Source organism: Jaminaea rosea, assembly GCF_003144245.1.
Source record: "Jaminaea rosea strain MCA 5214 unplaced genomic scaffold BDZ90scaffold_7, whole genome shotgun sequence".
NCBI classification, from domain to species: domain Eukaryota; kingdom Fungi; phylum Basidiomycota; class Exobasidiomycetes; order Microstromatales; genus Jaminaea; species Jaminaea rosea.
In genome coordinates, this window is record NW_020289981.1 from 1 (window position 1) to 26,656 (window position 26,656).

General features: G+C 60.3%; 10 protein-coding genes across 10 annotated transcripts; 5 read left to right on the top strand and 5 right to left on the bottom strand.

Annotated features, from left to right (window-relative positions):
• Positions 1-68: 68 nt before the first annotated feature.
• On the bottom strand, positions 69-1,363 carry BDZ90DRAFT_232253 (hypothetical protein). Its single transcript, XM_025506184.1, has one exon. The coding sequence runs from the start codon at positions 1,323-1,325 to the stop codon at positions 120-122; it is 1,206 nt and encodes a 401-aa protein (XP_025361882.1). The 5' UTR covers positions 1,326-1,363; the 3' UTR covers positions 69-119.
• A 1,133-nt stretch (positions 1,364-2,496) lies between these two features.
• On the top strand, positions 2,497-8,161 carry BDZ90DRAFT_174113 (hypothetical protein). Its single transcript, XM_025503715.1, has 6 exons — positions 2,497-2,837; positions 2,924-3,382; positions 3,452-3,603; positions 3,684-6,330; positions 6,407-6,846; positions 6,920-8,161. The coding sequence occupies exons 1-6, from the start codon at positions 2,580-2,582 to the stop codon at positions 7,968-7,970; spliced, it is 5,007 nt and encodes a 1,668-aa protein (XP_025361883.1). The 5' UTR covers positions 2,497-2,579; the 3' UTR covers positions 7,971-8,161.
• Positions 8,162-8,288: 127 nt separating this feature from the next.
• Positions 8,289-11,442, bottom strand: BDZ90DRAFT_260365 (hypothetical protein; the record flags this gene model as incomplete). Its single annotated transcript, XM_025508249.1, has 4 exons — positions 8,289-10,662; positions 10,740-11,009; positions 11,140-11,326; positions 11,430-11,442. The coding sequence occupies 4 exons, from the start codon at positions 11,440-11,442 to the stop codon at positions 8,289-8,291; spliced, it is 2,844 nt and encodes a 947-aa protein (XP_025361884.1).
• Positions 11,443-11,869: 427 nt separating this feature from the next.
• BDZ90DRAFT_211215 (Elf1-domain-containing protein) lies at positions 11,870-12,264 on the top strand (the record flags this gene model as incomplete). The annotated part of the gene is made up of 3 exons (XM_025504100.1): positions 11,870-11,935; positions 11,998-12,044; positions 12,141-12,264. Coding segments are annotated over 3 exons (237 nt in total), but the record flags the coding sequence as incomplete, so codon positions are not given.
• A 329-nt stretch (positions 12,265-12,593) lies between these two features.
• On the bottom strand, positions 12,594-13,094 carry BDZ90DRAFT_210941 (acyl-CoA N-acyltransferase; the record flags this gene model as incomplete). The annotated part of the gene is made up of 1 exon (XM_025504089.1): positions 12,594-13,094. A coding segment is annotated over one exon (501 nt), but the record flags the coding sequence as incomplete, so codon positions are not given.
• A 978-nt stretch (positions 13,095-14,072) lies between these two features.
• BDZ90DRAFT_260368 (pyruvate kinase) lies at positions 14,073-16,167 on the top strand (the record flags this gene model as incomplete). Its single annotated transcript, XM_025508250.1, has 5 exons — positions 14,073-14,094; positions 14,212-14,290; positions 14,411-14,490; positions 14,582-14,859; positions 14,950-16,167. The coding sequence occupies 5 exons, from the start codon at positions 14,073-14,075 to the stop codon at positions 16,165-16,167; spliced, it is 1,677 nt and encodes a 558-aa protein (XP_025361887.1).
• A 1,501-nt stretch (positions 16,168-17,668) lies between these two features.
• Positions 17,669-19,313, bottom strand: BDZ90DRAFT_232259 (hypothetical protein). Its single transcript, XM_025506185.1, has 2 exons — positions 18,686-19,313; positions 17,669-18,570 (listed from the first exon to the last, which is right to left on the bottom strand). Exons 1-2 carry the CDS (start codon positions 19,297-19,299, stop codon positions 17,916-17,918), a joined length of 1,269 nt encoding a protein of 422 aa, XP_025361888.1. The 5' UTR covers positions 19,300-19,313; the 3' UTR covers positions 17,669-17,915.
• A 476-nt stretch (positions 19,314-19,789) lies between these two features.
• BDZ90DRAFT_220560 (putative formyltetrahydrofolate deformylase) lies at positions 19,790-20,908 on the top strand (the record flags this gene model as incomplete). The annotated part of the gene is made up of 3 exons (XM_025504441.1): positions 19,790-20,153; positions 20,252-20,665; positions 20,760-20,908. The coding sequence occupies 3 exons, from the start codon at positions 19,790-19,792 to the stop codon at positions 20,906-20,908; spliced, it is 927 nt and encodes a 308-aa protein (XP_025361889.1).
• Positions 20,909-21,019: 111 nt separating this feature from the next.
• On the bottom strand, positions 21,020-24,369 carry BDZ90DRAFT_232261 (hypothetical protein). Its single transcript, XM_025506186.1, has one exon. The coding sequence runs from the start codon at positions 24,004-24,006 to the stop codon at positions 21,067-21,069; it is 2,940 nt and encodes a 979-aa protein (XP_025361890.1). The 5' UTR covers positions 24,007-24,369; the 3' UTR covers positions 21,020-21,066.
• A 186-nt stretch (positions 24,370-24,555) lies between these two features.
• BDZ90DRAFT_232262 (BING4CT-domain-containing protein) lies at positions 24,556-26,639 on the top strand. The gene has a single exon (XM_025506187.1). It carries the CDS (start codon positions 24,618-24,620, stop codon positions 26,520-26,522), a length of 1,905 nt encoding a protein of 634 aa, XP_025361891.1. The 5' UTR covers positions 24,556-24,617; the 3' UTR covers positions 26,523-26,639.
• Positions 26,640-26,656: the final 17 nt, after the last annotated feature.

The following is a 26,656-nucleotide window of genomic DNA, read 5'->3' on the forward strand; positions in this document are numbered from 1 at the left end:
GGCCTGCGTTCAGCCACGCGGTACCATTTTACGTAGCGTCGCATCGCGCAAGCGTCCCCTCGAGCTTTATCGATAATGATACGATTAGCGAATCGAGAAAATTAAAGCCCTCCATCGTTTTATGTAGCTGTATTTGTCCTGCGTGCCCTCTTCACTCTAGCTTGATACCCAATGCCTCGTCTTTTCCCTCTTTCCTTGGTCTCCGCTCGAAGCCCACGCGCACCTCTCAACGCCCTTGTCAATCCCCATTCCACCCAGCCCCCTTCCTGAACGGGCAGCGAGATGTCCACCTCTCGTCGTGCAAGTGTCCACCCGCTTCCCCGCGATGCCCAGCTCAACAGCGCGACGTAAGGCCAGAAGATGCAGAAGGAAAGGCAGATCTTGACGCTCCACCAAGTCTGAGTCTGGGTCTGCCCTTCGCTTGGTGAGGGAGAGCCGGAAAGGAAAGCCGCTATGCGTTGACCGTCTGAGCGAATTTGTTTCTCGATGGAAGTCAGCTCAGCAGGATGAGAAAGACGGTGCGTGGTACCGTGCGGCGGAGGTGGTGGCGGCCGACTGTGGTTGGGGGAAGGGCGATGGTCGATGGGTGCCGGGGAGGGAGCGTGATGCTCTGGAGCGTGGGAGGAGTGCGAGAATTCCTCTGCACCTGAGGTAGGTCGCGCCTTATCTGCCTTGTCCCGAGCTTGCGTCTGCTGTACGCTGCGCATGATTCGTGGCGAGCTTCTTACCTCCCCCTCGTTTGCAGCGGCTTCCAATTTCATCTCCTTCTGCGCAGCATGGCCATCTTCATGCCCTCCGAATGCTCCCTTAACTCCATCCCTCACTCGCAGCGGACTCGCCGACGTCGATGTCAATCTCCGAGTCGGATCATCGCCACCCTTTGTCCTACTCTGCTCTGCGAGATCCACATCGAATGATGTGGCGGATGTAGGCCTCCTTGGCTTGAGCAAGCTGGGCGGTGCATGTTTGCGTAGCCGGGGGGAGGTGGAGCTGGACAAGGAGGAGGAGGTCGAACCCGTGGAGGTGGTGCGAGCGCGCGGAGTCTCGCTGCCTGTGCCGACGAGGTGGTGAGCGAGAATGGCGGAAGCCGAGGGCGACGATAGCGAGGGAGAGGACGAAGGAAAAGCTGAGGCCTCGCTGCGTCGCGATGAGGGCGAAGAAGCCACAACCGCCGTAGCGGCAGTCGCGGCGCCTGTGACAGGACGTTGTGCTTTTCCGATAAGGATGGGGAAGGACACCCCAGCGGAGCCCTGAGGAGCTGCATCCCTGCTGCTGCTAGGGCTGCCGCCCTGACCATGCTCATGGTCGGGTCGAGGGTTTGGCATCGACGCCTGCGTTCTGTTGGGATGGCGCGAGGGAAAAGGACAAGACGAGACGGAAATGACAAAGTTGCCGCGTCAGGCACGCCCGCACGCCCGCCCGCACGCCCGCCCGCTGCCCGCGGGTGCGCCCGCAATGTGGAGGTCGGACTGGCAAGAATGGACGACTGGACTCGACTTGCCTGCACATCTTGCCGTCCCAACCAACACTTCCAACCAGGCACCGTCAATCAATCGCAGCAATCTAGACATCCATCCTATTCGCCACGCACACGCACGAGAATATGATTCTTACCTTTTTCTCACGCTCATGCTCGCAAGCTTCACCTTCCGCCGAAATCGTGGGGACCGAATCGCGCTGTCCCGTCTCTGCATGACATGACCGGCCGGCCACGCCAGCGTAGCTCGGGATCGCCCACGCCGATTCACCATTCTCGTGACCTCCATCGTACAAGCGTTGCAACGTGATCGGATGCTGCTCAGTAGCCTACCACTTGGCAGCAGCGATGGAGCGCACGGGCTCAGCCAACGGTCCACCCTCGCCATTCTGCGATTCCCGTGACCTAGCACTCGGGATGCGAAACGAGCCTAGCCGCTTTCGCTTCACTCCCCGGCGATGCACGATCAAGCTACCAATAGGCCGTCACCATCGACTGTAGGGGCTGAGACACCAGGTTTCGCACCCAACGCACTAGCACGCGCGCCGCGGAGCAGACTCAACGGCTTTCGCCGTACCTGCCCACAGATGCCTCCCCATACTGGCCATCGATGTCATGTGCTCCGCATTACTGATATCCAGAGGCCGTCGAGCCGATGAGAAACGCCAGAGTAGCTCAACACCATGCTCATAGCCCTTTCGGGGCCCGGTCGAGTAGGTTCCTCACACGCTTGCCCGCTGACTTCGCAACAGGAAGGAGTTGGACTCCAAAGACGAGCCCAGGGCACAATATCCGTCGTCAGGATCACCTCATCTTCGCCTTATCCTTCCTCTTCTCCCTTTGGCCCCTCGAATTTCTCTGCGCCACGATCTTTCTGCCCGCCCCCCCTTCAGCTGTCAGAATCGGACCTGCCCTCGAAAGTGCGACGGAGTTGAACATTAGCAGGCAGGCTGAGCTCGAACTCAATTGACTTTGCGCACGGACGTGGCGATCCACTTACCTCCTTCCAATCTGCAATGATCCCGCGTCAGCACGTCTACAAAAGGGATCCCTGGTTGGTCGAATCCACATCCTGCCTCGCCATCAATACTCAACATCCACAATGAACTCGATCCTCGCTTCCAACGCATCAACCACACCTCGCTACGCCGCCAATGACAATGCCCAGCCCGCTCCAGCCGTCGACCCTGACATGGACCCGAGCTGGTCGACCGAGTACAAGGCGCGCAAAGTCGCAGGTGGTACCACCTGCCTGTATCGCGGCGTTACACCCAGCCACCCGCCGCGTGCAGATGGCATCGCTATGGGCATCGCGCTGCCAGGGCGAGAGGAAGCTGTGCTCGTGAAACCTGAGCTGATGGTGAGTGTGCGGTGGCCACTTGCTGAGCGTCCGGCGTCGCTGGGGAAGTCACCCGCTTACTCGTCCTTCGTCACGCGCGCCCGCAGTGGGACTCGCCTATGCAATTCACCTACGCCTTCATCCCCGACCCAGACGAGCTCATCAAGCCACAAGACGACCAGCGGGCCAAAGTCAAAGAGTACGTCCAAGAGTGGGCCCTCTACGCCAACGTCAGCTTCGTTGAGGTCAGCGACCCGGCCAAGGCGCTGGTGCGCATCGCATTCGGCAAGAAGGGGAGCTGGTCGTACGTCGGACGCAAAATCGAACAGATCACAGACGTGACCAAGCCTACGATGAACCTGGGATGGATCAAGCCCTTCAAGGTGGGGCCAGGTGAAGCGGAGCTGGAGCGGGCGGTCATTCTCCATGAGTGGGGCCACACGCTCGGTTTGCTGCATGAGCACGAGAGTCCTGCGCACGACAGTCACGCCGTCAATAAGAAGGCGGCGTACGACTACTATGGAGCGCCGCCCAACAACTGGACGCACGAGATGGTCGATCAGCAGGTGCGTGCGCGCGCAGCGTTGCATAGATAGACAACGCCTGCTCACATTCCGACACTATTTCTGCGCCAGGTCCTCGCCTTCTACGACCTGAGTGCCGTCAGCAACTTCTCGCGCGTCGACATCCACTCTATCATGCACTACCCGCAGACAAAGGCCATCACGGGTCTACCTTACGACATCCCCTACCAGACTGAGCTAAGCGACTGGGATCGAGCGTACATGTGAGCGTGCGAGCGCCAGTGTTGCGCCTGCGTACCCTGCGCGGGAACTGACCTCTTTGTCGCCTCGCCTCGTCACGTAGGATTCTCAACTATCCCCGCGCAAGCTACCCTGACGACAATGGCGGCTGGGACATCGAGCGGGCCCTCAAGGCTGCAGAGCTACCAAGTGACGTCTGCAATGCAGTCCGCAATGCCGTGCAAGCCGAGAAACAGCCCAACGGCGAGATCAGGCCGGAGAAGATACGCAATATCCTCTCCGACTACACGCAGAAGGCCTTCGCGGGATATCTTGACCAGCAGAGAGGTGTGCTGCCGAAAACCTCGCCCGCCAACACTGAGACGGTCAAGCTTGTTTCGATGGCTGAGGCTGTTAAACAGACAATGTGCGGCACGCAGATGGGACAAGACAATCAGGAAGCGCTGCCTGCACTTGTCAACGGCGCTGAGCGCATGGCCGTAATTATGGCTCAGACTCTACGGCCCATTCCGCCCATGGGCAAGCCTCTTGAACTTTCCTATAGGGTCCTGGGCAGTAATAGTACTGATCTTCCTTCCAAGAGGCAGCTCGACCTGGTTATCCAGTCTCTTGCAAGGTGGTCTAGGCCAGCGAATGTCAACTTCACTCAAGCCTCACCCTTGACCAGCCCCGATGACGTTGACCTTATAGTGGCCTTCGTCCCGAGCAACGATCCCAAAGCCTCCAACTTCTGCCGCGCAAGCGGATGGGCAGCCGACAAGAAGCTACGACTGCAACGGCGCGGGAATGCAGCCCGAAACCTCAAGGAACTTTTCCCAGAATGGAAGTCGCACTTCCCTAATGGAGATGTCGACATTATTCTCCGTCACTGCCCTCCGGACGACTCCGGTCTCACCGAAGAAGAGCGAGAGATTCGGAACCGTGTCAATCTACGCAGCATCACTCACGAGCTTGGCCATGCCTTGGGCCTGCATCACGAGCAGATTGGCGTCTACAGTTCTCTTATCCGCAAACCGGAGGTCCACACCAACGATCTCATTTCGACGAAGTACGACTTTGGCTCGCTGATGGACGCTCGAAACCAGTCGCTAGCTACTGGAGTCAATCAGGAGATGGTCGATCTCGTCGGGCTAGGTTCTGTTCCCGTCAAAAGCCTACCACCTCAATTCCGTCGTCTGGCCATCGCCTACGATTTGAGCCCGTACGATACCGCCAACATTGCTCTGCTGTACCCGGGACCAAGGCTACTCGAGCCCGCCCAGGTCGGCAATGGTACGCTCCTCGAGGCCTACCTTTCTTCGCTCAGCCTCGATGTCAAGGGTAGCGCCGCAAAAAATGCCCTCAAGAAGGCTCACGACGGCGACTGGGAGGGGGTGCGCCAGCAGTACCTGACGATGCTCCGAGACCAGGAAGCGGACCTGATGCCCAAGCTGAAGGCGCTGGTCGCCAAGCTCAACCTTCTTGGGCCAGAGCACTCTCTCATTGGAGAGCCGGAGCGTGGCGGACAGCAGCCAGTCGCCCAATCCACGGCTAGAGCAAAAGACCCCGGCGACCTTGCCGACATCTTGTACACGAAGCTGTCGGGCGTCTTCAAGACAAGTGGTGACCAGTATTTGGCGCTCCAGCTGCCCGCCCGCTACCTCGACAAGAACACGTTCAGCTACAAGACGGACGGCATCTACTCGCAGTTCCTCAAGCCCACCGTCGTCAACGAGGCAGAGTTCCGCCTTACTGACCAGCTCTACGACGTGGGCAAATTTGTCGGCGGGCCAAACGGTAAGAGCCTGTCCACCACATACGAGGCTGTCATCAATAATCTCGTGCCGCGCTCGACGAACAAGGACATTGCCAAGGAGCGCGAAAAGTATCGCGCTTTCCTGCTGCGGGAGGCGCCCGATCAAGCACAGTACTTTGTCAATGACACGCTCGTCAAGCAAAGCGGTGCCTCCGCAGCGGCCAGCAAGAGCGGTTCGAGCGACGCGACGGGCGTGCGGATCATCCGCGAGTCCGACGATCCCATTGCCGCGGCTGCTGCTGCCTTTGGTCCAGATGTCCTCGACCAGCTGCAAGGTGCAAAGACGCCGGCTCGGGGTCGTTTGACTGACAGCGGCGCACCATCTGGAGCTAGCGCAGCAGCGCGCTCCCTCGAGCAGTCTCTCGTAGCCTCCAGGGCCGCTCAACCGCGTAAGATGACTCTGATCGAGACGTCAAATTACCTCTACTCCGAGTACGCAAACGACAAGACGCGCTGGGAGCTCGGACGAGACGACATGGTCCGCAAAGCGATCCGCGACTCGAAGAACGACCCAGAGGCACTCAACGATGTGACGCGCCGTCTGGCTCACATCTCTCAAGCGGTCAACAGTCGCCTGAGCATGAAGTACCTCGACGCCGTCGTACGAGGTTATTACCACGTCGTGCGCGAGATGGTCGGACTCATGGATGTCAAAAGCCCCGCAGAACTCCTACAGGACGCCAAGGATTCGTTCCGCGAGTCGGCGCTCAGCTCCGTCTTTACAGCTTCGCGGGTCTGGCCCGTCCTGATGGGCCCGCAAGACTGGGCAGACTCGCTCGATACCAGCTTCACCCCTCGTGACCTGAGCGAGAGCCCTGAGATCCTACAAGGCCGCCTTCACAGCAAGACTCAGCAGCTGGAGACGCTACAGAACCAGCTGGCCCTGCTCGATGGAGCGCAAGAGGGGGATGTAGCGACGCTGAAAGACAAGCTCGCAAAGGCGGAGAAAGACAAGGTGGGCACGTTGAGTCCTACAATTGGTTGCGAGTGCACGCTGACACTGTTCCCTCCTCTCGCTTGCCCGCTGCTAGCTCGACGCCATCTCCGCTCTCCACGCCGAGTATGGCGCAGCGACCGTCGGAGCTGTTCAGCTCGCCTTCAAACTCTACCTCGCTGCTCAGACGGGCGGGGTCTCCCTTGTCGCTGAGGAGGGTCTGAAGAAGGCCGCGGGCGAGTTCGCGACGGCCGCCAAGGCAAGACAAGTACGCGATGTCAGCGAGCAGACGCAGGGCGTTCTTGGCGTGCTCAACGAGAAGCAGCTGCAGGATATTGCCGCGTCCAGCCAGCGTGTAGACAACAAGCAGACTGCCGTCATCGAGGCGATCCGCAGTCAGGTTGCCATAGGAGCGGAGCTCGCCTCTGCCAAGGCGAGCGATACTGTCACGCAGCAGGAGGTCCTACGCAACAGGGCGACGGCCCTCGTCAAGGAGATCGAGGACCTACAGAGCCGCTTCGACATCGCGATACACGCGTGAGTACTGTATGGCGTCGAAGCTAGCAGCAAGAAGAGCAGTCCATTGACGCCGCAACGGTACCCTACGCAGAGCCCGAGCGAGGACAGCAGCCAAGGATACTCCTTTGGCTAACGACCCCACGCTCACCCCGCCCCTGCCCGCCGGTCGATGGCAAGCCGTCAGCATCTACACCAGTGTCAAGCAGTCTGCGAGCCATCTCAGCAAGAAAGCCGACTCGTCCTCCTCATCCTGGAAGCTCAGCCTCTGGATCGCCTCTGCGCAGAGCGAAAGCTCCAGCGCCAGCGCGAGCCAAGCAGCGTCGTCGGACGAGAGCGAGGTCAACGTTGCAATCGACTTCCAGGCTACGCTCGTCACCGTCGATCGTTCTGGCTGGTTTGATCCGGGCTTTCTGGCCAATTCTTCCTCCTTTATGAAGAACGATTCGTCCTTCTCGTGGACACGGCCGCGCCAGAAAGTGGCCGAACAGCCGCCTAATGCGAACGCTCCGCCAGCAAAGACCTTGTCATCCGACGAGATGACTGAGGCTATTCGCACCGACCTAGGCTCCGTCTTTCCCTCTCAGCCGCGCTTTGGTGCTTTCCCAGCCGGCTACATCGTCGTCAAGGACGTCATCGTCAAAGTCGAGTCGGGCACATCGGCAGCTGCCTCTTCCTCGTCCAATTTCCAAGAAAAGAAGGCAAGCTCCGGCGGTTTCCTCTGCTTCAGCCACTCGAGCGGCGAGGAGCATAGCGGCTCGCAGCAGGACAGTGTCAGCGAAGCGCGGTCGGACGGATATGTTGTGCGCATCCCTGGGCCGCAGATTTTAGGGTACATCCAGCAACTGACGCCGGAGGACAACTCGGTGCTGTGGGACGCAGAACAGTCCATCTTGTCCAACCTTAATATTCCCGACAAGCTGCCTCACCTCGTCTTCGACGACGGGACCAAGGCCTCCTCCCCTGCCCGAGGTGTAGTAGCGCCAAGGGACACACCTTCTCATGCGCCGGAGCAGCCCGCCATCGCGTCCGCGTCGGCAGACGATACCTCGAGCAAGAGCAGGAGTGCCGAGCCTCAGGCAGCCCCCCTCGGCCCTGCTGCGGAGGTTGTTCGTCCGGCCTACGGAGTGTGGAGGGAGGAGTGAGCTAACCCAGCGACGCGTGGTGGAACTTTACTTTCTGATTGCGATACGAAGCCTCCTTCTTCCGAAGTGCCTGTGCGTCGTGTGAGATTAACGAAACGGTGATCACTGCGCTGCGCTCGCAGTCTTTGTCTTACTGAGTGGACAGTGTGACAAAAGGAACAACAGTGCCCTGCACAGCTCTTGCACTCGTCCGTCGAAGGCGCACCTGAATCAATGAATCTCCCGCTCAGAACAATGGCTCACATTTCTGACCTCACACAATCAGACATACGTCTTTCCTCCCGCCTTCCCGCAACCCTCTCTCCCTCTCTCAAACCCTTACCTCCCCCCCTGCCCGCCAAACATTGCCCCCATACCGGGAGGACCTGCTCCGGGACTCCCGCTATTCCCCGCGTACGGTGAGTGCCCTCCCTGCTGGTGTTGCTGCGCGTAAGGTCCAACATGTTGCACGGGATAAGGAGACCTTCCCCCTCCTCCCGATCCGCCAAAAGGAGAAGCACTTCGCCCCATAGGCGGAGGCGCGAACCCGGGTGGGGGAGGACCGTAGTGTTGGTGGTGCGCAGGGTGGCCCGGCGGCGGTGGTGGACCAGGAGGAGGAGGGAGTGCTCCGCCCGATGAGAGGATCGAGTGCTGCACGTGTGGTGGGAGGCCCATCAGCTGGTGTTGAATGTGCGGGGGGAGGGCACGAGCGTGAGGGTGGGAGGGCGGATAGCCAGCCCCGTTGACGTTGACGTTGCCGTGCCCTTGTTGGTGGTGCTGACCTGGGCTCAACCCAGGTGGGGCAGAGGGTGGAGGCCCTGGGCGAAGTCGTGGGTCCATCCTTGGGTCCATGCCGAAATGCGGTAGCATACCACCGGGCGCGCCTGGACTCGTAGGGGGCCCTGGACCGGGCGCGAAGCCCGGTGGAGGGGGGCCATGTGGCGGGGCCAAGCCGTACGGGGATCGCCCTTGCTGCTGCTGCTGCTGCTGCTCGTTGAAGGCTACGCCGGGGCTTTGAGCTCGAGGGGGGAGGGGCGCGTTTGGGTTGAAGTGGGTTGGAGGGGAGTGACGTCCTCCGCCATTCGTGTTCGAATTTGTGGGAGGGCGAAGACCCGGAGGAGGAGGGGGTGGGCCAGCCGTACCGCTCCCGCTGCGTTGCTGGTGAGGGGAAGAGGGGCGCCCAGGCTGTTGCTGTTGCTGGGGCTGCTCCGCCTCGCGCGAGGAAGACAGCATGGCCATCAAGCCAGCGGCGGCTTGCTGGGATCCTCCCGACTTGGCGTCGACTTCCCTCTCCCTTTCCCTCTGCCCTGGACCGCTACTTCCTGGCTCCCCTGCATTGTTGCCACCACCACCGGCGCCTCCGCCGCCGCCACGCAGCATAGCCATGATTTTCTGCATACCCTGCACGTCCGCTTCGCTTGGCTCCTTGCCTTGTCCCGCTCCTCCGGCCCCTCCCTCTGCGCCACTCACGCTCGTCTTCCAGAAAAGGGCCTCCAGTCCGGCCGAAGAAGCTGCCGCAGAGGACGACGATGGAGCACCAGTACCAGCAGTAGCCCCGCCACTGGCATTCGCTTGGGCGGCAGTGTGGGCGGCAAGGGCCTTTTCCTGCGCCTCCCGCGCCTTGTTTGTCGCAGCGGCGCCGTCGAAGAAGCGGGCGAAGCGAGATGATCCTCGCGAGGCGGGCTGAACTGCGGGAGAGGAAGGAGTCGCGCCGGTTGTAGGGGTGGATGAGGTGCGCCCCTCGTCCCGGTCGCGGTCACGTCTGGAGTCGTTTTCGTCCATCGAGGTAGGAATGGGCTTGGACTTCTCTGCTTCGTCATTGTTGGTGTGCGCGACTTTGCTCAACCCGGGTGGTGGACCTTGCGCTTGCACCGTCGCTGAATCCCTGGACCCCTCGCCACTCGGCTCTTCACCTCCCTCCCTCTCCTTGGCCCTACGTTCCCTCTCTCTCATCTCCCTTTTGAACGCCTGAATAGAATCCTCGCCCTCCCTCGGCACCACATGAATATTCATCGCAGCACTCTCCGATCCCTTGAAGGCGTCGAAGTTGAGCTTGCCCCGCTCTTTACGCTCGTGGGGTTGCGACGCCGACGTGGAGGGAGAAGGGTCGTTGTCGGCCATCCAGCTGGGCTCGGCATCGTCTGCCATCCAAGCGGGGAAGGAGCCGGAGGGGCCCCCTCCACCACGGCGTGAGATACCATCGTCGTTACTGCGCATCCCGCCAGCCCCTCCTGCCCTTGTAGCGCGCATCCCCCCTGCTGCTCCTTCGCCACGCCTGGGAAGGCCAGCCGGTCCAGCCGCCGTACCCCGCCTCCAATCACTCGCGGAATCCGCAACCGTACCAGCGCCTGTTCCGGCCTGTCGGGCAAGCTTGCGTTCCGTCTCCGGCGATCGGGGCACGGTTTCCCACCCGTCTGCCCCACTCGCATCATCCTCGGCTCCCGCCATGTCGTCTTTGCGACGTCGGCCTCCAGGTCGATCTTCGCGCTCGCGACCCATGCGCCCTCCAAGGCCGAACTTGCCCATCGTGGGGCTCTCCAGATCCTTCCCTGCTGGACGGAAGGCTCCCGTACTCGAGAGCTGGCCGAAGGGATTTTTCCCTGTGAGGTAGCGCGAGGAGGAGCCGGTGTTGGTGGTAGAGGTGGAAGGAGCGAGCCGATCTCGATCGTAGCGTTGTGCTCCGCCGCCTTCTGAGTCGTCTGTTTTGCGATATCTGCGTGAGGGGAGGGGCACGGGAGATCAGCTGGCGAACCGTCTCTATTCTGCGAAGCCTCGCCCACTGCTACTCACCTGCCTTCGCGCGTCTCTCCATCCCTCGCCCGTCGGCCCATGTATCCAGTGCCGTCCATCTTGCCTTCTCCCATGCCCATGCCTATTCCCATGACTCCTCCCTGCGCTGCGCCGTCCTCTCGCGAATGATAGCCGCCTCGATCGCCTCGATCGCCTCGATCGCGATTATTGCGCCCAGTCTGCTGGAAGCTACCCATGGGCCCACTCTGCTGGTTGTGGTGCTGATGCTGATAGGGATGATGGGCTTTAGGCGTGTAAGGCTCGTAGGCGCTGTGCATGGTAAAGGGAAGAGAGAGAGAGAGAGAGTGCAGTGGTCAGTACCTTCTGCCTCGTGACCTGCCTATATGCTCGCCGCCCGTCTCGCCGCCGCTCTCGCCTCTTGGCGGCGCCTGCAACTCACCCAAACCACTCGGTCAAGGCAGGCATTTCATCGGGCACAGCAGGTACGAGCGGGCTGCCGGCCAGCTTGAGGAGGAAGGAGCGTGCATACCGGGGTCCCGTTCCGCGTGTGAGGCGACCGGGTAAGAAGTGGGGTGGGAGAGGAGGAGAGGAGGAGGGGTGAGGCGGTGAGAGGCCGGGCGGTGGGCCTGTGATCGCGCATTGAGGGGGAGAAGGAGGCATGATTAGCGATGCCGAGTACTGGGGACGAAGAGGGATGAGCCCTCTGTTGTTGGCGCGTGGCATACGCACCTGGTGCAGCCATTGTGCGGATGCGGGTGCGATGCGGTCGCAGTCGCGGGTGCGGATGCGATTATTGCTGTTGCGGTTGCGATCAGTCTCGGTCTTGGATCGATGGAGTTGAGTTATGACGAGGATGGAGTGAGACGACGACGACGGCGACGAGTCCCAGTCTCCCTCGTTGTCGACGTCGGCCTCCGCTTCTGTCGTCGTCTGCCGCGCGGTCGTCGTTGCGTTGCGTTGCGAGACACTCGACTCGATCCTCCGCTCAGGCCAGGCCAGGCCAGCCAACCTGTCTGCTTGCCCGCCCGCCTGCCTGCCCGCCCGCATTTCCATCCGCTCTCCGTCCCATCCACACGACGGAGACGGAGACGAGACGACATCACATCCCAACTCGACTCGACTTGACTTGGCTCCACGCGCTTACAGCCACCACGTCCAAGGACCACACCATGGGGAAGCGTAAAAGCTCCAAGCCCCAGGTGGCGAAGAAGGGGCCTCCTCCCTTGGATAAGCAGGTGCGTGGGCCCATCACGCTGAGCTGGACCTCACCTCTAACCTCTCCTCCCATCCCACGCAGTTCCGCTGCCTCTTCTGCTCTCACCCCACGTCCGTTACTTGCAAGATGTAAGTGCGCTCATCGCCTCCCTCGCTTCCTCACTCTTCCCTCTCACCACTCACCTCCCCCCGCTCGCCCTACTCGATCGCTCCCCGCGCCCGCAGCGACGACAAAACGCGCATAGGCTATCTCTCCTGCAAGCAATGCGGGCAGAACTTCTCGACCCCTACCCACTCACTCAGCCAGCCCATCGACGTATACACGGACTGGATCGATGCATGCGAGGAGGCGAATGAGGGGGTCGAGGCATGAGCGTGAGGAATGAAGGATGCGGAGGAGAGAGAGACGGACGACACACAGAGAGGGAGAGAGGAGCCCGGGAGCTAGCATATACGCTGGACATCGAGGTGTTGAGGCATCGACGCATTTTTCATGTACAACAAAAAAGTTACGACAATCCACATCCACACACCACGCAATACGACGACGACGACTTGTACTCCACTCCACGGCCATTCCACCTTATTGTTCCCTTTTCCCCCTCCCATCGCCCCCCCTGTGTCCCCTCATCCCCCTCAAACCACCCGACTCAATATCTCCCATCTCTCCCCCTCCTCCTCCCCCGGACTGATCCGATCTCTGCTCCATCCTTGCCTCTCATAAAATCTCTTCGCCCCCACATTATCCTTGAATACCGTGAGGCAGAGCTTGCGCATGTGCGTCGCCCTCGCCAGGCACACCAGGAGGTCCATGAGTGCAGATCCGATCCCGCATCCTCTCAGCGCGGGGGAGAGCTGGAGCTCGTAGAGATAGAGGACCTCGATCTTCCCCCATCTTTTGACCACATGCATATTCAGTGGGTCAGAAGGGTGCAGCGGCTCGACGGTGAAGCGGAAGGTGGCGAAACCTAGCAGTTCCCTCTGGGCCGCCGTCTTCTCCTCAGTCTCTCCTTGGCATTTGGCTGGGTAAAGAAGGAGAAACCTCGCCTCGTCATCAAAAAGTTCTTCCTTCTTCTCCTCGGGGTCCCATCCGCCGGGTCCAGCGTGATTGCCATCTCTACCTCTGGCGTTGGCGTTTGCCTCATAGCTGGAGCGCATGTTGGATTCGAAGAGGGAAAAGATGCATCCTTTCTCATTTGGGGTGAGGGCAGAGGAGTGGGCGAGGTGGAGGATCAGAGGCGAAGAGGCAGAGGTGGCGGTAATGATGCGACCAGATGCTCTACGTTCAGTGGACTGCTCGGCGTCAAAGGACCAGCATCGCCGCACGTTAGGCGATCCGTCCTGCTCGGGATCCCCATGCTGGGCCAGGGGCAGAGCCAGACTTGATACCAGCTGTAAAGCACTCTGAGCTGAGGCGTCCTGCGCTACCTGTCCAGAGTTCGAGCGACTAGGCCCTGCTACCCTTCGACCATCCTTGGCCTTGGACTTAGGCTTGGGGTTAAGCTTGGACTTCTTGCCCGACTTGACCCGATGGTTGACGAGCACCATGTCGACCCATCCATGCCTTTTCCCCGGCTGCGCGGCGTGCAACGAGCTCGCACAGAATCGTCGTCGTGGTAACGAGGAGCCACAATGGAGTGATCGAGTGAGCAAGGCAAAAGCTGCAACCACTCTCAGCTGCAACCGCTCCCTTCTCCATCCCTCGCCGCTCCCACTCCCGCTCCCGTCCTCTCTCTGTACCTTATCTCGTCGCGCGCCGCGTGGCGTGGCGTGGCGTGTCGTTGGCGTGGCGTGTCGTTTTTCCCATTCCTGGCTGGCTGGTTTTGTCGCTCGGCGAGATTTCGCGCAGCCCATCCATGATGCCTGGCGGCGCCGCTCAGCCTGATCAGTGCGTCGTGGCCTGGTGCCTGAGCGTGCCGCTGCGAGAAAAAGACGCGGCAGGGCAGGCCAGGCCAGCCAGGGCAAATTTGGCTCGACGAGCAGCGTTGGGGCCAAGACGAAGGGAGAGAAAGAGAGAGGGCGGCGACTTCACCGAGAGAAGTGGATTCCTAACCCAGGCACGAAGCCAACGAACCACACAGCAAAGGACTGTCTGTCGAACATCTCGCCTCGTCTTCCCTACCATCATCGCGACTGACATCACCGAACCAGACCAAGATGCTTTACCAGCCCATTGCGAGTGAGTAGCCCCACGCTCGCTCGCCCTGCATAGATGGACGACGACGAAGACGACTAGGATGATGCTGATCGTCCGTCCCACTCCTCCCACTCCTCATCCTCGTCGCCTGACGCACAGAATCGCAGCTCGAGTGGTATGCCTCGCTCAACCCTCTGGAGCATGGCATCAGCCCGAGCAACAAGTACTTTCGTAAGACGTGAGTGCGAGCCGCCAAGCCCCAGCCTCAGCCCCAAGTCACAGCGGTGCATGGGGCCTGATCCAGATTGATGCTGAGCTTTCCCTTCTTGTTCCTCGCCCCCGCGCCGCTCTCGCGCAGCTCCATCATCGCTACCATCGGCCCCAAGACGATGGGCGTCGAGATGCTCGGCAACCTGCGCAAGGCAGGCATGAACATTGGTGGGTGCGCGGTGCGGTCGCCATCCCTACTCCCTCTTTCCCCCTACTGACCATCCTCACCCCGCTCTTCCCCTCGCCCCCTCCCCGCCAGTCCGCCTCAACGCCTCGCACGGCTCTCACGAGTACTTCAAGACGGTCGTAGACAATGCCCGCGCCGCTGTAGCCTCCAACGCCGAGGGTCGCCCCCTTGCCATTGCCCTCGACACCAAGGGTCCCGAAATGCGAACGGGTATGATGGTCAATGGCGAGGACGTCAAAGTGTCGATGGGTCACGAGTTTTACGTCACCACCGACGACAAGTACGCTGAGGCTTGCTCGCCCGAGTACCTTTACATCGATTACAAGAACCTCGCAAAGAAGGTCGAGAAGGTGAGTCGCCCTAGCAGGCCAGAGTAGCTGCTACATTCTCGAGTAGCGCTGACAATGTCTCCGCCTCTTCGGCTTGGCGCGCACCCACAGGGCCGCACCATCTACATCGACGACGGCATCTTGGCGCTCGAGGTCCTCTCCATCGACTCCCCCACCCTGGTCCGCGTCCGCGCCCAGAACAACGGCACTCTCTCCAACAAGAAGGGTGTCAACCTCCCCCTCACCGATGTGGACCTCCCAGCCATCTCGGAGAAGGATCGCCAAGACATTCTCTTTGCGGTTGAGAATGACCTCGACATGATCTTCGCCTCCTTCATCCGCTCCGGTTCCGACGTCCGCACGATTCGCGAGATCCTCGGAGAGAAGGGTGCCCACATCAAGATTATCAGCAAGATCGAGAACCATCAGGGGGTGATGAACTTCGATGATATCCTGAGAGAGTCGGACGGTATCATGGTTGCGCGCGGTGATCTCGGGATCGAGATTCCGGCCCCTCAGGTCTTCATGGCACAGAAGATGATGATCGCAAAGTGCAACATTGCTGGCAAACCTTCCATCTGTGCTACGCAGATGTTGGAGAGCATGATTGTCAACAACCGACCTACGCGAGCAGAGGTGAGCGATGTAGCCAACGCGGTCCTCGATGGAGCAGACTGTGTCATGCTGTCAGGGGAGACGGCGAAGGGAGCCTATCCTCTCGAGGCAGTACGAATGATGGCCGAGACGGCTTTCCTGGCCGAACAGTCCATCTCGTACGTTCCCCTCTTCAACGAGATGCGAGCCCTCACTCAAGTCCCCACAGAGACCAGCGAGACGGTAGCCATGGCCGCCGTCTCTGCCTCTCTCGAGCAGCAAGCCGGGTGCATCCTCCTCATGAGCACTTCGGGCAACACGGCTCGCCTCGTCTCCAAGTACAGGCCTCGTTGCCCCATCCTCGTAATCAGCCGCGACGAGCAGACCTGTCGTTCCGTCCACCTGTATCGTGGTGCCTACCCCTTCTTCTACCCTTACCCCCGACCTCAAGACACCTCTGGCGCGGCATGGGGTGGGGATGTGGACAATCGTATCAAGTATGGGCTCAGCTCTGCACTTCGTCTCGGCATCGTGGAGAAGGGCAGCGTGTGCATCGTGGCACAGGGATGGCGTGGTGGGTCTGGACACACCAACTCCCTCAGGGTGCTGACCGTACCTGATGCGGCGCGCGATTTCCAGTTGGAGGGGACGAGCGCTGCCGGTGTTGGTGCAGGTGCGGCTAGGCCTACGACGGTTAGGAACCCTAGCACTATCAGCCAGGCTGGTGGACAGTAAGTGAGGCGGCGAGCGCACGCACTTAAAAGTCAAGCAAAAGGCAGCAGCCAAGGAGGCGGGCGCTGTTGAGGAGCGAACAGCGAGGAGCAATGGGGCGAAGCTAGCTACGCATCGTCGCTTTGTCTCTGTCTTGGTCTCGATACAAAGTGGGTTCTTTCTCACTCCCTTTTCCGTAGTCCAGTGCAGTCCAGTCCAGTCCAGGTTCCCCAATCAATTCATAGAGGTTTCGGTTTTTGCGACTTTCGGAGCATGAGAGGGAAGGAGGGAGGGAGGGAGGGAGTGAGGGGAGCGGGAGCGAGTGTTGGACTCGCTTCGCTCCTCTGGTCGCGCGAGGACGGGAAGTCAATCAGGGACGGGCACGGGAGTGAGTCGAGCCAGACCAGTCGAGCCTCTCGCCTCTTGCGTCTTGCGTCTTGCGTCTGTGCGTGCGTGATTGTCTTCCGTCCGCGCCTTTTCTCTCCTTCCTACCTTCTCGCTCGCCCTCCTCCTCAATCCCCTTCACAACGGATGAGCTTAACAAGGCTCCCATCCGTTGCTCGGCGACACCTACAACTGCAGCAGCAGCAGCTGCAACTACGGCGGCAGGGTCTATCTCCTCTTTCCCCTCCTCTCTGGTGCGCAAATCGCTCCTTCGCATCTTCATCTTCATCAACACTAGCATCAGCATCAGCATCAGCATCAGCATCAGCATCAGCACCGGCATCAGCACCGGCATCAGCATCAGCAACGAGTGGACTAGGACGAGGGAGGGAAGCACAGTGTCGAGAGGGAGATGGTGGGCGTGCAAATGAGGAGAACGAGCATGAAAGGGAGCAACGGCAAAACCTCGCAGACGATATTCGAGCTTTAATGCGTCGTAGTGCCCAACCCGTAGCGATAATCAGTGCTTTTCTACCCACAATTGCTCCTTGCTCCTCTCCCTCTTCATCCTCATCCCAACCCTCCACGCGTCCCCTCGTCCACTCGGCCACCCTCTCCTCGCTCACATCCATCTCGCTCCACCCAATCCCGCGGGTGGCTTTCAGCCTCCAGATGCCCAGTCGGATGGGCGATGCGCTCCTCCTTGGCTTCGGTAGGCGGAGAGGGGAGGCGAGTGGCCAAGAAGAGGGGCAAGGGGAAGAGGAAGAGGAGCACGCACAACCGCAAGCGCAACCGCAACCGCACTTTGTGGTGAACCTCCTCTCCTCCCATCAGGAGAGAGTAGCGGGGGATTTTGCCAAGCAAGGGGTCAAAGGGTGGGAGAGAGAGAGGGAGCGTTCCATCAAAATCACCGACTCTGCCTCAGCTGTCCCTTCTAGTGCTGTTCTAGAAGAGGAGGGGCAGAGCGAGGTAGAAGGGCTTCACCCCTTGTCGAGGGAGAAGTTGACACACTCGCGCTACGCCTTTCACGAGGAGACGGGGGAACCTCTCCCCCTCCTACAGGGTGGGTTGGGGGCTCTAGCTTGTAGTTTGGAGGGATGCGTTGATTTGGGTGGGGAGGGGCTTGAGTTGGATACGGGGGGAGAGGTGGCACATCAAGGGGGAGGGCGAGAGAGAGGAGCGTCAAAGGGTAGTCGACTCTTTATCGCTCGAGTGCACGCCGTTGAGTCCGTTGGGAGAGGGAGCGAGGGGGAGGTGAAGGGAGCAGAAGAGAGAACGGGCAGACCATTGGTCTACTGGAGGCAGAGGTTTACGACGATCCGGGATTGATTGGGTTCATAAGATGTCTACCCGCCACGCTGCCACCCCTCATCAGCAGTACGATAGCGCTACACCACTTCGGCCAGCGTACCCAGCAAGACTTCACCCCACAATCCGGCCTCGACGTCCTCCCTGCTCTTCGCGCCCTTGGAGCGCATCCCGACCAAGCCCTCACTTACTCTCCTCCAAGGTACCTCCCCCGCCCACCAGCTCGCCGCCCCTCGCGCATGGGTAGGGACGCGAAGGGAGTAGGGCACCTCATTGGCCAAGAACCTATCCCCTGCTGCAGGCGAGAGAAGGAGCGTTTCCAACGCAGCGGCCATGTGGGCCATCCCTTCTTGCCCCTGCTCCACCGCATCGCCATCGCCGTGCCCGGGGCTCATCCACGCCACTTTTCCTCCGCCTGCGACATTCTTCAAGTGCTGCAGAGCCTCAAGGTTGCGACGTCTCCACCAGTTGAGCTTCTCCATCTGGCCCACAGCAGCCGCTCCTACCTTGTCCCCTGCTGGGTCGGTGAGGGAGGCAAGATCGGCGGTATAGGAAGACCAAATCGTTAGGTCGGGGGAACGACGTCGTCGTGGGTGGGGGAGGGAGGGAAGGGAGGAGTGGGAAGGGGAGGACCAAGAGGTCAAGAGAGGGAGGAGAAGACTACTCAGCCTCGACTCGACGGAATGGCTGCCGAGGGGTGCGAGGCCTGTGTGGGGGAGGTGGTGGATTAAGAGGCTGTGCGAGAGGAGTGGGGGGGAGGGGGTTGCAATGTATGCATGTGCATCATGTCAGTTCAAGTACATCAATGATAGCCAGAAACCCCTCGGCGTGCAGGGAGGCTTGCACTCACTCGACCCTCTCCACATAACAATAGCTACCCATGCCCAACTTGGCCACCTCCCCCTCGACACGCTCTAGTGCCTGACCCCAGGGATGCGCCACGTCGACCTTTGCACTTCTCCCGCCTAGAGTACCGCACAACCTCTCCAGACGGGAATGGGTGGGCTCTTCATCCCCCACTACCAGTAGGGTGCGATTGGCCAGCCAAGGTAGGGAGGCAGAGGAGGAGGAGGAAGAAGATAGGGAAGAGACGATGGAGCTCTCAGGGCAAAGGGAGTCGAATGTCGACCATTTCGGCTGAGCAGAAGCAGAAGCAGAACCACCACCAAGATCGATCCACCCGGGCAGTCGTAATGGCCTACATCCTTTCGTTCCTGTGACTCCTGTTCGCCCCGCCGCAGCACTCTTGAGCCCACCGGCCACGTAACCCTCCAAGCCGCGGGCCGCGCTGGCTACGTCGTCGGGGGATCGAAGGGTGAAGAGGAGGGAGAGGGAGAGGAAGAGGGTGCAGAAGAGGGTGAGGAAGTTGCCTGCACGCAGCACGAGGGGGGCGGCTGCTACGTAGAGGACGCCTGAGGTGGATTTGGGGCGCGGTCTTGTTAGGGGACGTTGGTTGGAGGGCATGGCTGGTGTGGGAGTGGTAAGTAAGGGAAGGCAAGGAAAGTGAGCGCAAGGCACGCATACGCGCACGCACCCACGTTGGGCGAGGCGAGCGGAGAGGCGATTATGTAAGCACATCGCAACTGGCTGCGACACTCATTTCAGTCTTCCCACTCCGCCCCGCCTTCCGCGCTTCCGCCCTCGCTCGCCCTCTCGCGTTGCTCTTTTGTTTTCTCGTTCCTTAATACACGCCCGCCCGCCCACTCGCGAGCCCATGACTGTCCCGCCGCCCATGATGAGGACAGCCCTCCTCTCTGTTAGAAGGCCAGGCCTCGCCGCTCTCCTCTCACACAGGGCAACAGCAGCGGCAGCAGCGGCGGCATTGCCTCACATTCGCACCCTTCGTTCCCTGGCGGACCTAGCTGGTGACCTGCAGGGCCAGTCGAGCAAGTCCCACAACCCCACCTCCAGCCCCAGCACCAGCCCCAGCCCTACCGCCTCCACAGCAAAGCCCATGTCAGACGTCAAACATTCCCCCCTACCCAGCACCACCGCCACAGGCAAAGCTTCGTCCTCCCCGCACCAATCCCTCATCCTAACCCTCTCCTGCCCAGACCGAAGCGGGATAGTCCACTCAGTCACGGGCTGGCTCGCCTCCCGTTCCTTCGATATCCGTGACTCGGCCCAGTATGGTGATCCGGACACGGGTCGTTTCTTCATGCGCGTGCACGCCAATGGGCCCAAGGGTAGGGTAGTGGATCTGAACGGGTTGAGGGGAGAGTTTGAACGCGATGTAGGTGGAAAGATGGGGATGGAATTTGAGATTCATGATGAGGGGAGAAAGGGAAAGGTGATGCTGATGGTTAGCAAGATTGGGCGTGAGTGCGCGATAAGAGGGCGGGGCGAGCCGACTCCTTCTCCCAGGACGCTCCTTGCTGACACACTCTCTCTCTCCGTCCTCACCTCGCACATACAGACTGCATCCACGACCTCCTCTATCGCCACTCAGTAGGCACCCTCCCCGTCTCTATCCCCTGCATTGTCTCAAACCACACCACCTTTGCCACCCTAGCAGCGCAGCATGGCATTCCCTTCCACCACCTTCCCATCGATGGGCAACACACCAAGGAATGGCAAGAGGAGCAGATCCTCCAACTAATCGAGGAACACGACATCGACCTCGTCGTCCTAGCTCGATATATGCAGATCTTGAGCCCCAAGTTGTGCGAGGTAATGAGGGGTAAGATGATCAATATTCATCACTCCTTCCTTCCGTCGTTCAAGGGGGCAAAGCCTTACCATCAGGCACATCAGCGAGGGGTCAAGCTGATTGGAGCTACGGCGCACCTGGTCACGTCGGATCTGGACGAGGGCAATATCATTCAGCAGGGTGAGCAGACGTGCACCGCCTCCCCTTTTTAGCTCCTCTTGGATAGCTGGTGCTGACATCCACCCCTCCCCCTCCCCCGCACGCGCACGCACAGACGTCGAGCGTGTCTCTCACTCTGACTCGCCTTCTGACCTAGTAAAGAAGGGGTCCGAAATCGAGACGCGCGTGCTTGCTCGAGCAGTTACGTGGTTCGCGGAGCATCGCGTCCTCGTCAATGGCAACAAGACGGTCGTGTTCGACTAGACTAGGCGGGAGGAGGAGGAGGAGGAGGAGGACGACAGGTTCAAGGCGGATGGGGGGGGGCCAAATATGCTACGCATCAGGACTGCCTTGCCTCGCTTTATACTTGACTAATCATTGATAGACATTCATACTTCTTTTTTCTTCGCCTTCGCACAACCTCACCCGCTCAAGGCAGACGATGAGGAGCCGAGCACCTCCCTCGCCACCTCACACGCCCACAGAGCGCGCTCAACTAACTCCCCCTCCCCACCGACAATCCCCCTCACCCTCTCCTCGCTCATCTCCGCCACAACGAAAAAGTGCAACCCCCGCCTGAGCTCATCGTTACCCCCAACACCCCTGCGCAGTACGTCCTCTATCGCGGTGCGATCCGCGACCTTGCTGCCCTTGAGCGTGGCTGGATTGCGAGTCTGTGTAGCCAGCAAGGTGTGCACGAGCACCAGGCGCAAGAAGTCCCTTCCCCTCCCCTGCGGGCGAAGAGAGGTAAAGGGAACCGTACGCAGTACATTGAGGCTCAACGACCCGCGGGAGAGCCACCATCCGTACGCCCTTGCGAGGTGATGCAGCTTGGTGCGAGCCACCACCCCTCCTCCTTCCCCTCGTCCCTCCCCCTCCCCCTCGTCATCAGGATTATCGAAGTCCCCCTCGTCCTCATCCTCCTCGTCACCAACAACGGATCTTCCACCAACCCGCTTCTCTCCCAACTCCCCGCGTAGATAGTCCCAAAGACAGAACTGCATAGTCACCCTCGTCCCTGCATCCAGTTCGGCCAACCTGGCCCCCACAAGCGCGTAATAGGGATTATACTCGCGCTCCCGACCCAAGCAGTGCAGGAGGACGCGTACCGTTTCGCGGCGTAGGGCCGACGAGGAGGAGGAGGAGCCTTTGGAGGAGGAGCCCGTGGAGGTGGACGAGGGGAGCCGCAAAGAGAGGAGACGCTCCGCCGTTTCCTGCGGGGAGAGGGATGAAGGGTCCATCAAGGTGGTAAAAACCAGTCGGCGTGAAGGCGTGTTCATGCCGTGTCGTCGGGCGAGAGCCAGTAGCGTTGCTTGAGCGTCGTCGTCGTCATCGTCGCCATTCTGGCCAGCCGCGTTACCCTGGACCGCCGACGTGAGGGATCGCTTCGTCGTGACTGATTCCACCCCTAAAGCTTGTCCAATCCCGACCGCGCCAGACCCGGCATCCGCACCCGCGCCTTGAAACTGGTCCTCATCCTTCCAAGCCGCCCCTACCAGCCACCATTTCCCGCGCGTTTCCGCCTCCTGCAAGTCCTTCAACCCCACCCTCAACGGTTCACCATAGCTCCTCAAAGTACGCTTCTTATCCATCGCGCCCAGATACTTCTTCATATTGCTTAACAGATGCGCAGTTGGCGACTCGTTCTGCTGCTGATGTTGCTGCTGGCGCTGACGCTTCGAGGAGCTGGAAGAGGATTTAGAGGAGATATCGCTGAGGGTTTCGAGCATGAAGCGTGTGCGCGATGATGAGGAGCTGGCGGAGGAGGTGGTGGTGGAACGTCGTTGTGCCAATGCGACAATTTCGCGCAACGAAGCCGAATCGTCCATCCTGAGCTGGGGGCCGCAGGTCTTGACCATTTTGAGTAGACATTCTACATCCACCTCGCTCAGCGGACGCTCCCCTTCCCGCTCCCGCCCCGTCTTGATTTCTACTGAGTCTCCGCTGCGGGTGCTGGCATCGACGTCGCCGCCCGCGCCGAGGAAGAGGCGGACGAGGTCGTATATGAGCGGGCAGGCTATCACCTGCAGGTTGTACAGGTGGGCAGCGAGGGAGACGAGATTGGTCAACTCGCGACTGCGCTCCTGCTCTTGCTCTTGCTCGTCTTCCTCCCCTTCTGCGCTCGTAGCCGCGGTTATGGTGGACTTGCGAGCTTCCTCGTAGTGTCGCCTGAGATCGCTTACCATCTCCTGCACGAATCCGGCAACAAACTCCACCCCTACGACTCGGTAGAGGGCCCCAACAAGCGCTGCGTGGACGACGACAAAGGTGTCCGTCAACAGGACATTGCTCGTGCGGCTGGCAATGGTCTCGATGATGATGCGTGCGAGGGCGTGGGACACCTCTGCCCTTCGACCGTGTTCGCGATAGATGGCCTCGAGAGAAGAGACGATCGAATCCACATTGGCGTCGCCTAGTCGGTTCAGGAGGCCTTGTAGCTGGCGGTGGAGTTTTTGGTGAGAGGGATCCGAACTGGTGGCGGAGGGGGAGGAAGAGGAGGCCGCCACCGCTGCTGCGCGGGCTGCAGGGGGAAGGTAGCGTCCTGAGCCCGGTGCGGTGCTGGTGGGAAGGGCTGCACCGTAGGGATTGATCTTGGGCGCGTGTGGGGCCGAGTCGTCGTCGCTTTCCAAGTCGCTGCCCGCTTCTTCTTCGCTGGCGAGCGAGCTGGCAGAACCTACCACACTCTCTGATCCCTGCGAGTCGTCGTCGTCGTCGTCGTCGTCCTCTTCCTCCTCGCTGCCACTATCATCCTCACCCTCCTCATCCTCCTCACCGTCATCATCGTCACTCCCCTCCCCCTCCCCATCTTCATACATCCCCGGATAAAACCTATCCAAATCCTCCAAGAGCTCATCATACCCATCCTCCTCCTGCACCGCTTCATCCGCATCATTGCCATTGCCCTTTCCCTTACCCTTGCCCCTCTTCTTCTCCCCATCCATCCTCAACATAGCCTCCAACCACTGAATCTCATCATCCTCATCCTTCTCCGCTTGGGTCCTCGTAGTGGAGCTCACCGCTCGTTGTCTCCTCTTCGTCTGACCCTTCTTCTTATTTGTGCCATTCGGATGATCGAAACAGGAAGAAGACGAGCCTTGCGCGTCGAGGAGACGTTGAAGTGCTGACGGGCCCTTAGAGTCGGCGGCGTCATGGCTGGCACTTCTTTTCGCCTTCTTCCTTTGGGGGGGAGGAGGGACGTTGCTGAACATTTCCTCCTCGTCCTCGTCGTCAGTCGATTGGTCGAGTTTATACTGTCGTGCAGTCATGTACTCCTCCTCTTCGCCATCAGGTTGTCGTCGTTTCCCCTTGTCGAGGGGTGCTATTCCCCTACTGTGCGTCCCGTCGTTGTCACTCCTATTCATCCTCCCTGCTTGCTGACGCGACTGCTGCTGCTGCTGCTGCTGCTGCTGCTGTGGATGTCGAGCATGATTTCTCCCACCTTTAGCTTGCTTCTTTACCTCCCTCTGCCTTTTGCGTTCCTCTTTACGACCTAGCACTCCACCCCCGCCACGTCCACCTCGTCCAAGTCCACCACGACCACCTCGCCCGCCTCGCCCACCTCGAGAGCCACTCTCCCCAAAAGTTTTCGGCTTGGGCTTGGCGATTCCCAACTCATCCTGTAGAGCGACAGGCAGCTTCGTCGTGGATTTGCCAAAAGGAGGGGGCATGACTGGCTGGCTCTGTTGCGGATGAGGGTAAGGAAGGGAAGCAAGGGAGCCAGAGACGCAACGCACCGCACCCAGGGCGGAAGGGAGAGAGAGGCCGGTGCGTGCGTGCGTGCCTGAACGGACGGATGGGCGGGAGTGGAAACAAATTTCGACGCACGCCGGAGAGAGAGGAAAGTGGCGGGCGGATGGGCGGGCGGAGACGACGACCTTGACGCAGCCCTGATTGCAATTTCGCTTTTCTACTTCTTGACATTGATCACCACCACCACCACCACCACCTCACCAACACGCCTGACTTGCCCAGTATGGCAAGGGGAAAGAGCAGCGGTAGCGGCGGTAGCGGTAGCGGCGGCGGCGGCGACAATCATTCGCCTCGCAACGCTCAAATGGAAAGCATCCGCTCGCACACGCGCCTGCCCACCTCTCTTCAACAATCAGCTCCACTGCAAGGCGTTCGCCCACCCAAATCCCTCTCCCTCTCCTCCATCCCAGACAAGAAGCTTCGATCCAACCTAAGTCGCGACGCCCTTTCCACTCTACGCGCACGTTCCCATGCGACTCAAGCGGACACGTACCTCTACCAAGGTCCCGTAGGCGAAGAGGCCGGGCAGCTAGAAGCGGAGGGGGAGATGGAGCGAACTGCCCGTCTTACCCAGGGGGAAATCAAAGATGCCGTTGGTCTCGAAGCGGCTAGTAAGTCCTTCTCCCTCGACCTTTCAGGCGGGAGAGGCGGGGTGGGATTGGGACCTTATCGCTCTGCCTACTCTCCGAATGGACGTCAACTCCTCCTCGCGGGAAGGGCGGGGCATTTAGCTTCGTTCGATTGGCAGGCGGGGAAGCTCAATTGTGAGATTCAGGTCAAGGAGACGGTCCGGGACGCTACTTGGTTGCACAACTCCTCTTTCTTCGCTGCGGCGCAGAAGAAGCATGTGTTCATCTACGATTCAGCAGGGGCGGAGGTACATCGTCTTAAGGAGCATGTGGATGTCCATCGATTGGAGTTCCTACGTTACCACTTTTTGCTGTGTAGCGTTGGAGGTGGGGGATGGTTGAAGTATCACGATACGAGCACGGGACAGATGGTGGCGCAACATCGTACCAAGTTGGGGGCGTGCGATACCCTAGCGCAGAACCCGCTCACTGCGGTGCTTCACCTCGGACATGGGAATGGGACTGTCACTCTTTGGACGCCCAACTTGCCGCAGCCTGCGTTGAGCTTGTTGGCCCATCGCGGGCCTGTGAGCGGGGTGAGCGTCTCCCCGCGCGATGGGGGCAGGGAGATGGCTACGAGCGGCATGGAGGGTGGGATCAAGGTGTGGGACTGCAGACTGCTGGGACGCGGCCCAGTGAGGGAATGGGTGTCTCGCAAGCCGGCAAACGAGGTTCAATACTCCCAACGTGGTCTACTCGCTACAGCTTGGGGAACACACGTAAGCATATACGACACAAAGGCCCCCCTCTCCTCACGCGCTCCACCTGGACCCTACATGACGAACAATTTCCCTCAATCTTCCCCCGTCAGCCTGGCCTTCTGTCCATTCGAGGACGTCCTTGGCGTAGGGCATTCCCGCGGATTTGACTCCCTGCTTGTCCCAGGGGCGGGTGAGCCTCGATTCGATTCGATGGAGCTTGATCCCTTTGAGGGCAGGACGGCGAGGAGGGAGCGCGAGGTGCGCGGCTTGCTGGACAAGATTCGGCCGGATATGATAAGTGTGGACCCTTCGTTCTTGGGGCAGGTGAGGGAGGATGCAACGAAGGGGGGAGCACCGCGAGAGGAGGCTGGACCCTCGGGACTGGCGAGGGCGCAGGATGGTACCCCCTATGCTAGGTTGGGCAGGCTGGAGCGCCTCCGTCTAGAGGGCAAGGCAGCCAATGACGGCAGTGATAGCGATGAGGAGGACAATCACGACGAGGACTCGAACGCCGCCAACGTCGCCATCCCCTCATCTGGCCCGCCTCCCCCGCAAAAGGAGCGCAAGAAGGCCCGCGGGAAGAACACATCTATGAAGCGCTACCTTCGCAAGAAGCGAGGAAATGTCGTCGATCAGGCGAGCATGCAGGTACAGGCTAAACTGCAAAGAGCGCGCGAGGAGCACGAGGAGCGCAGGGAGAGGAAGGAGAGGATGGCGCGCGGTGAGGGGGAGGAGCAGCGCGAGCCGAGTGCGTTGGATGTTTTTGCAGTGCAGAAGAAGGGGAGGAGAAGGAGGTGAGGTGTGGAAGTGGGCCAGACTGTGGCGACGTTGATCGATTGTGAGCGCATGCGTGTACAATAGCATTCTAATCAGATTGGCCTGGCGTCGAGCCTTGCCTCGCCTTCTTGGCTCGTCTCTCTCGGCGTATCGTG

Excerpts from the sequence above, each read along its gene's own strand:
- BDZ90DRAFT_232253 (XM_025506184.1), bottom strand. The coding sequence starts at position 1,325 with ATGCCAAACCCTCGACCCGACCATGAGCATGGTCAGGGCGGCAGCCCT.
- BDZ90DRAFT_174113 (XM_025503715.1), top strand. The coding sequence starts at position 2,580 with ATGAACTCGATCCTCGCTTCCAACGCATCAACCACACCTCGCTACGCC. Across the intron at positions 6,331-6,406 it reads CAAAGGCGGAGAAAGACAAG|CTCGACGCCATCTCCGCTCT; the intron begins GTGGGCACGTTG and ends GCCCGCTGCTAG. Across the intron at positions 6,847-6,919 it reads TTCGACATCGCGATACACGC|AGCCCGAGCGAGGACAGCAG; the intron begins GTGAGTACTGTA and ends TACCCTACGCAG.
- BDZ90DRAFT_232259 (XM_025506185.1), bottom strand. The coding sequence starts at position 19,299 with ATGCCCTCCAACCAACGTCCCCTAACAAGACCGCGCCCCAAATCCACC. Across the intron at positions 18,571-18,685 it reads TGTTATGTGGAGAGGGTCGA|CCTCTTAATCCACCACCTCC; the intron begins GTGAGTGCAAGC and ends CCTCTCGCACAG.
- BDZ90DRAFT_232261 (XM_025506186.1), bottom strand. The coding sequence starts at position 24,006 with ATGAATAGGAGTGACAACGACGGGACGCACAGTAGGGGAATAGCACCC.
- BDZ90DRAFT_232262 (XM_025506187.1), top strand. The coding sequence starts at position 24,618 with ATGGCAAGGGGAAAGAGCAGCGGTAGCGGCGGTAGCGGTAGCGGCGGC.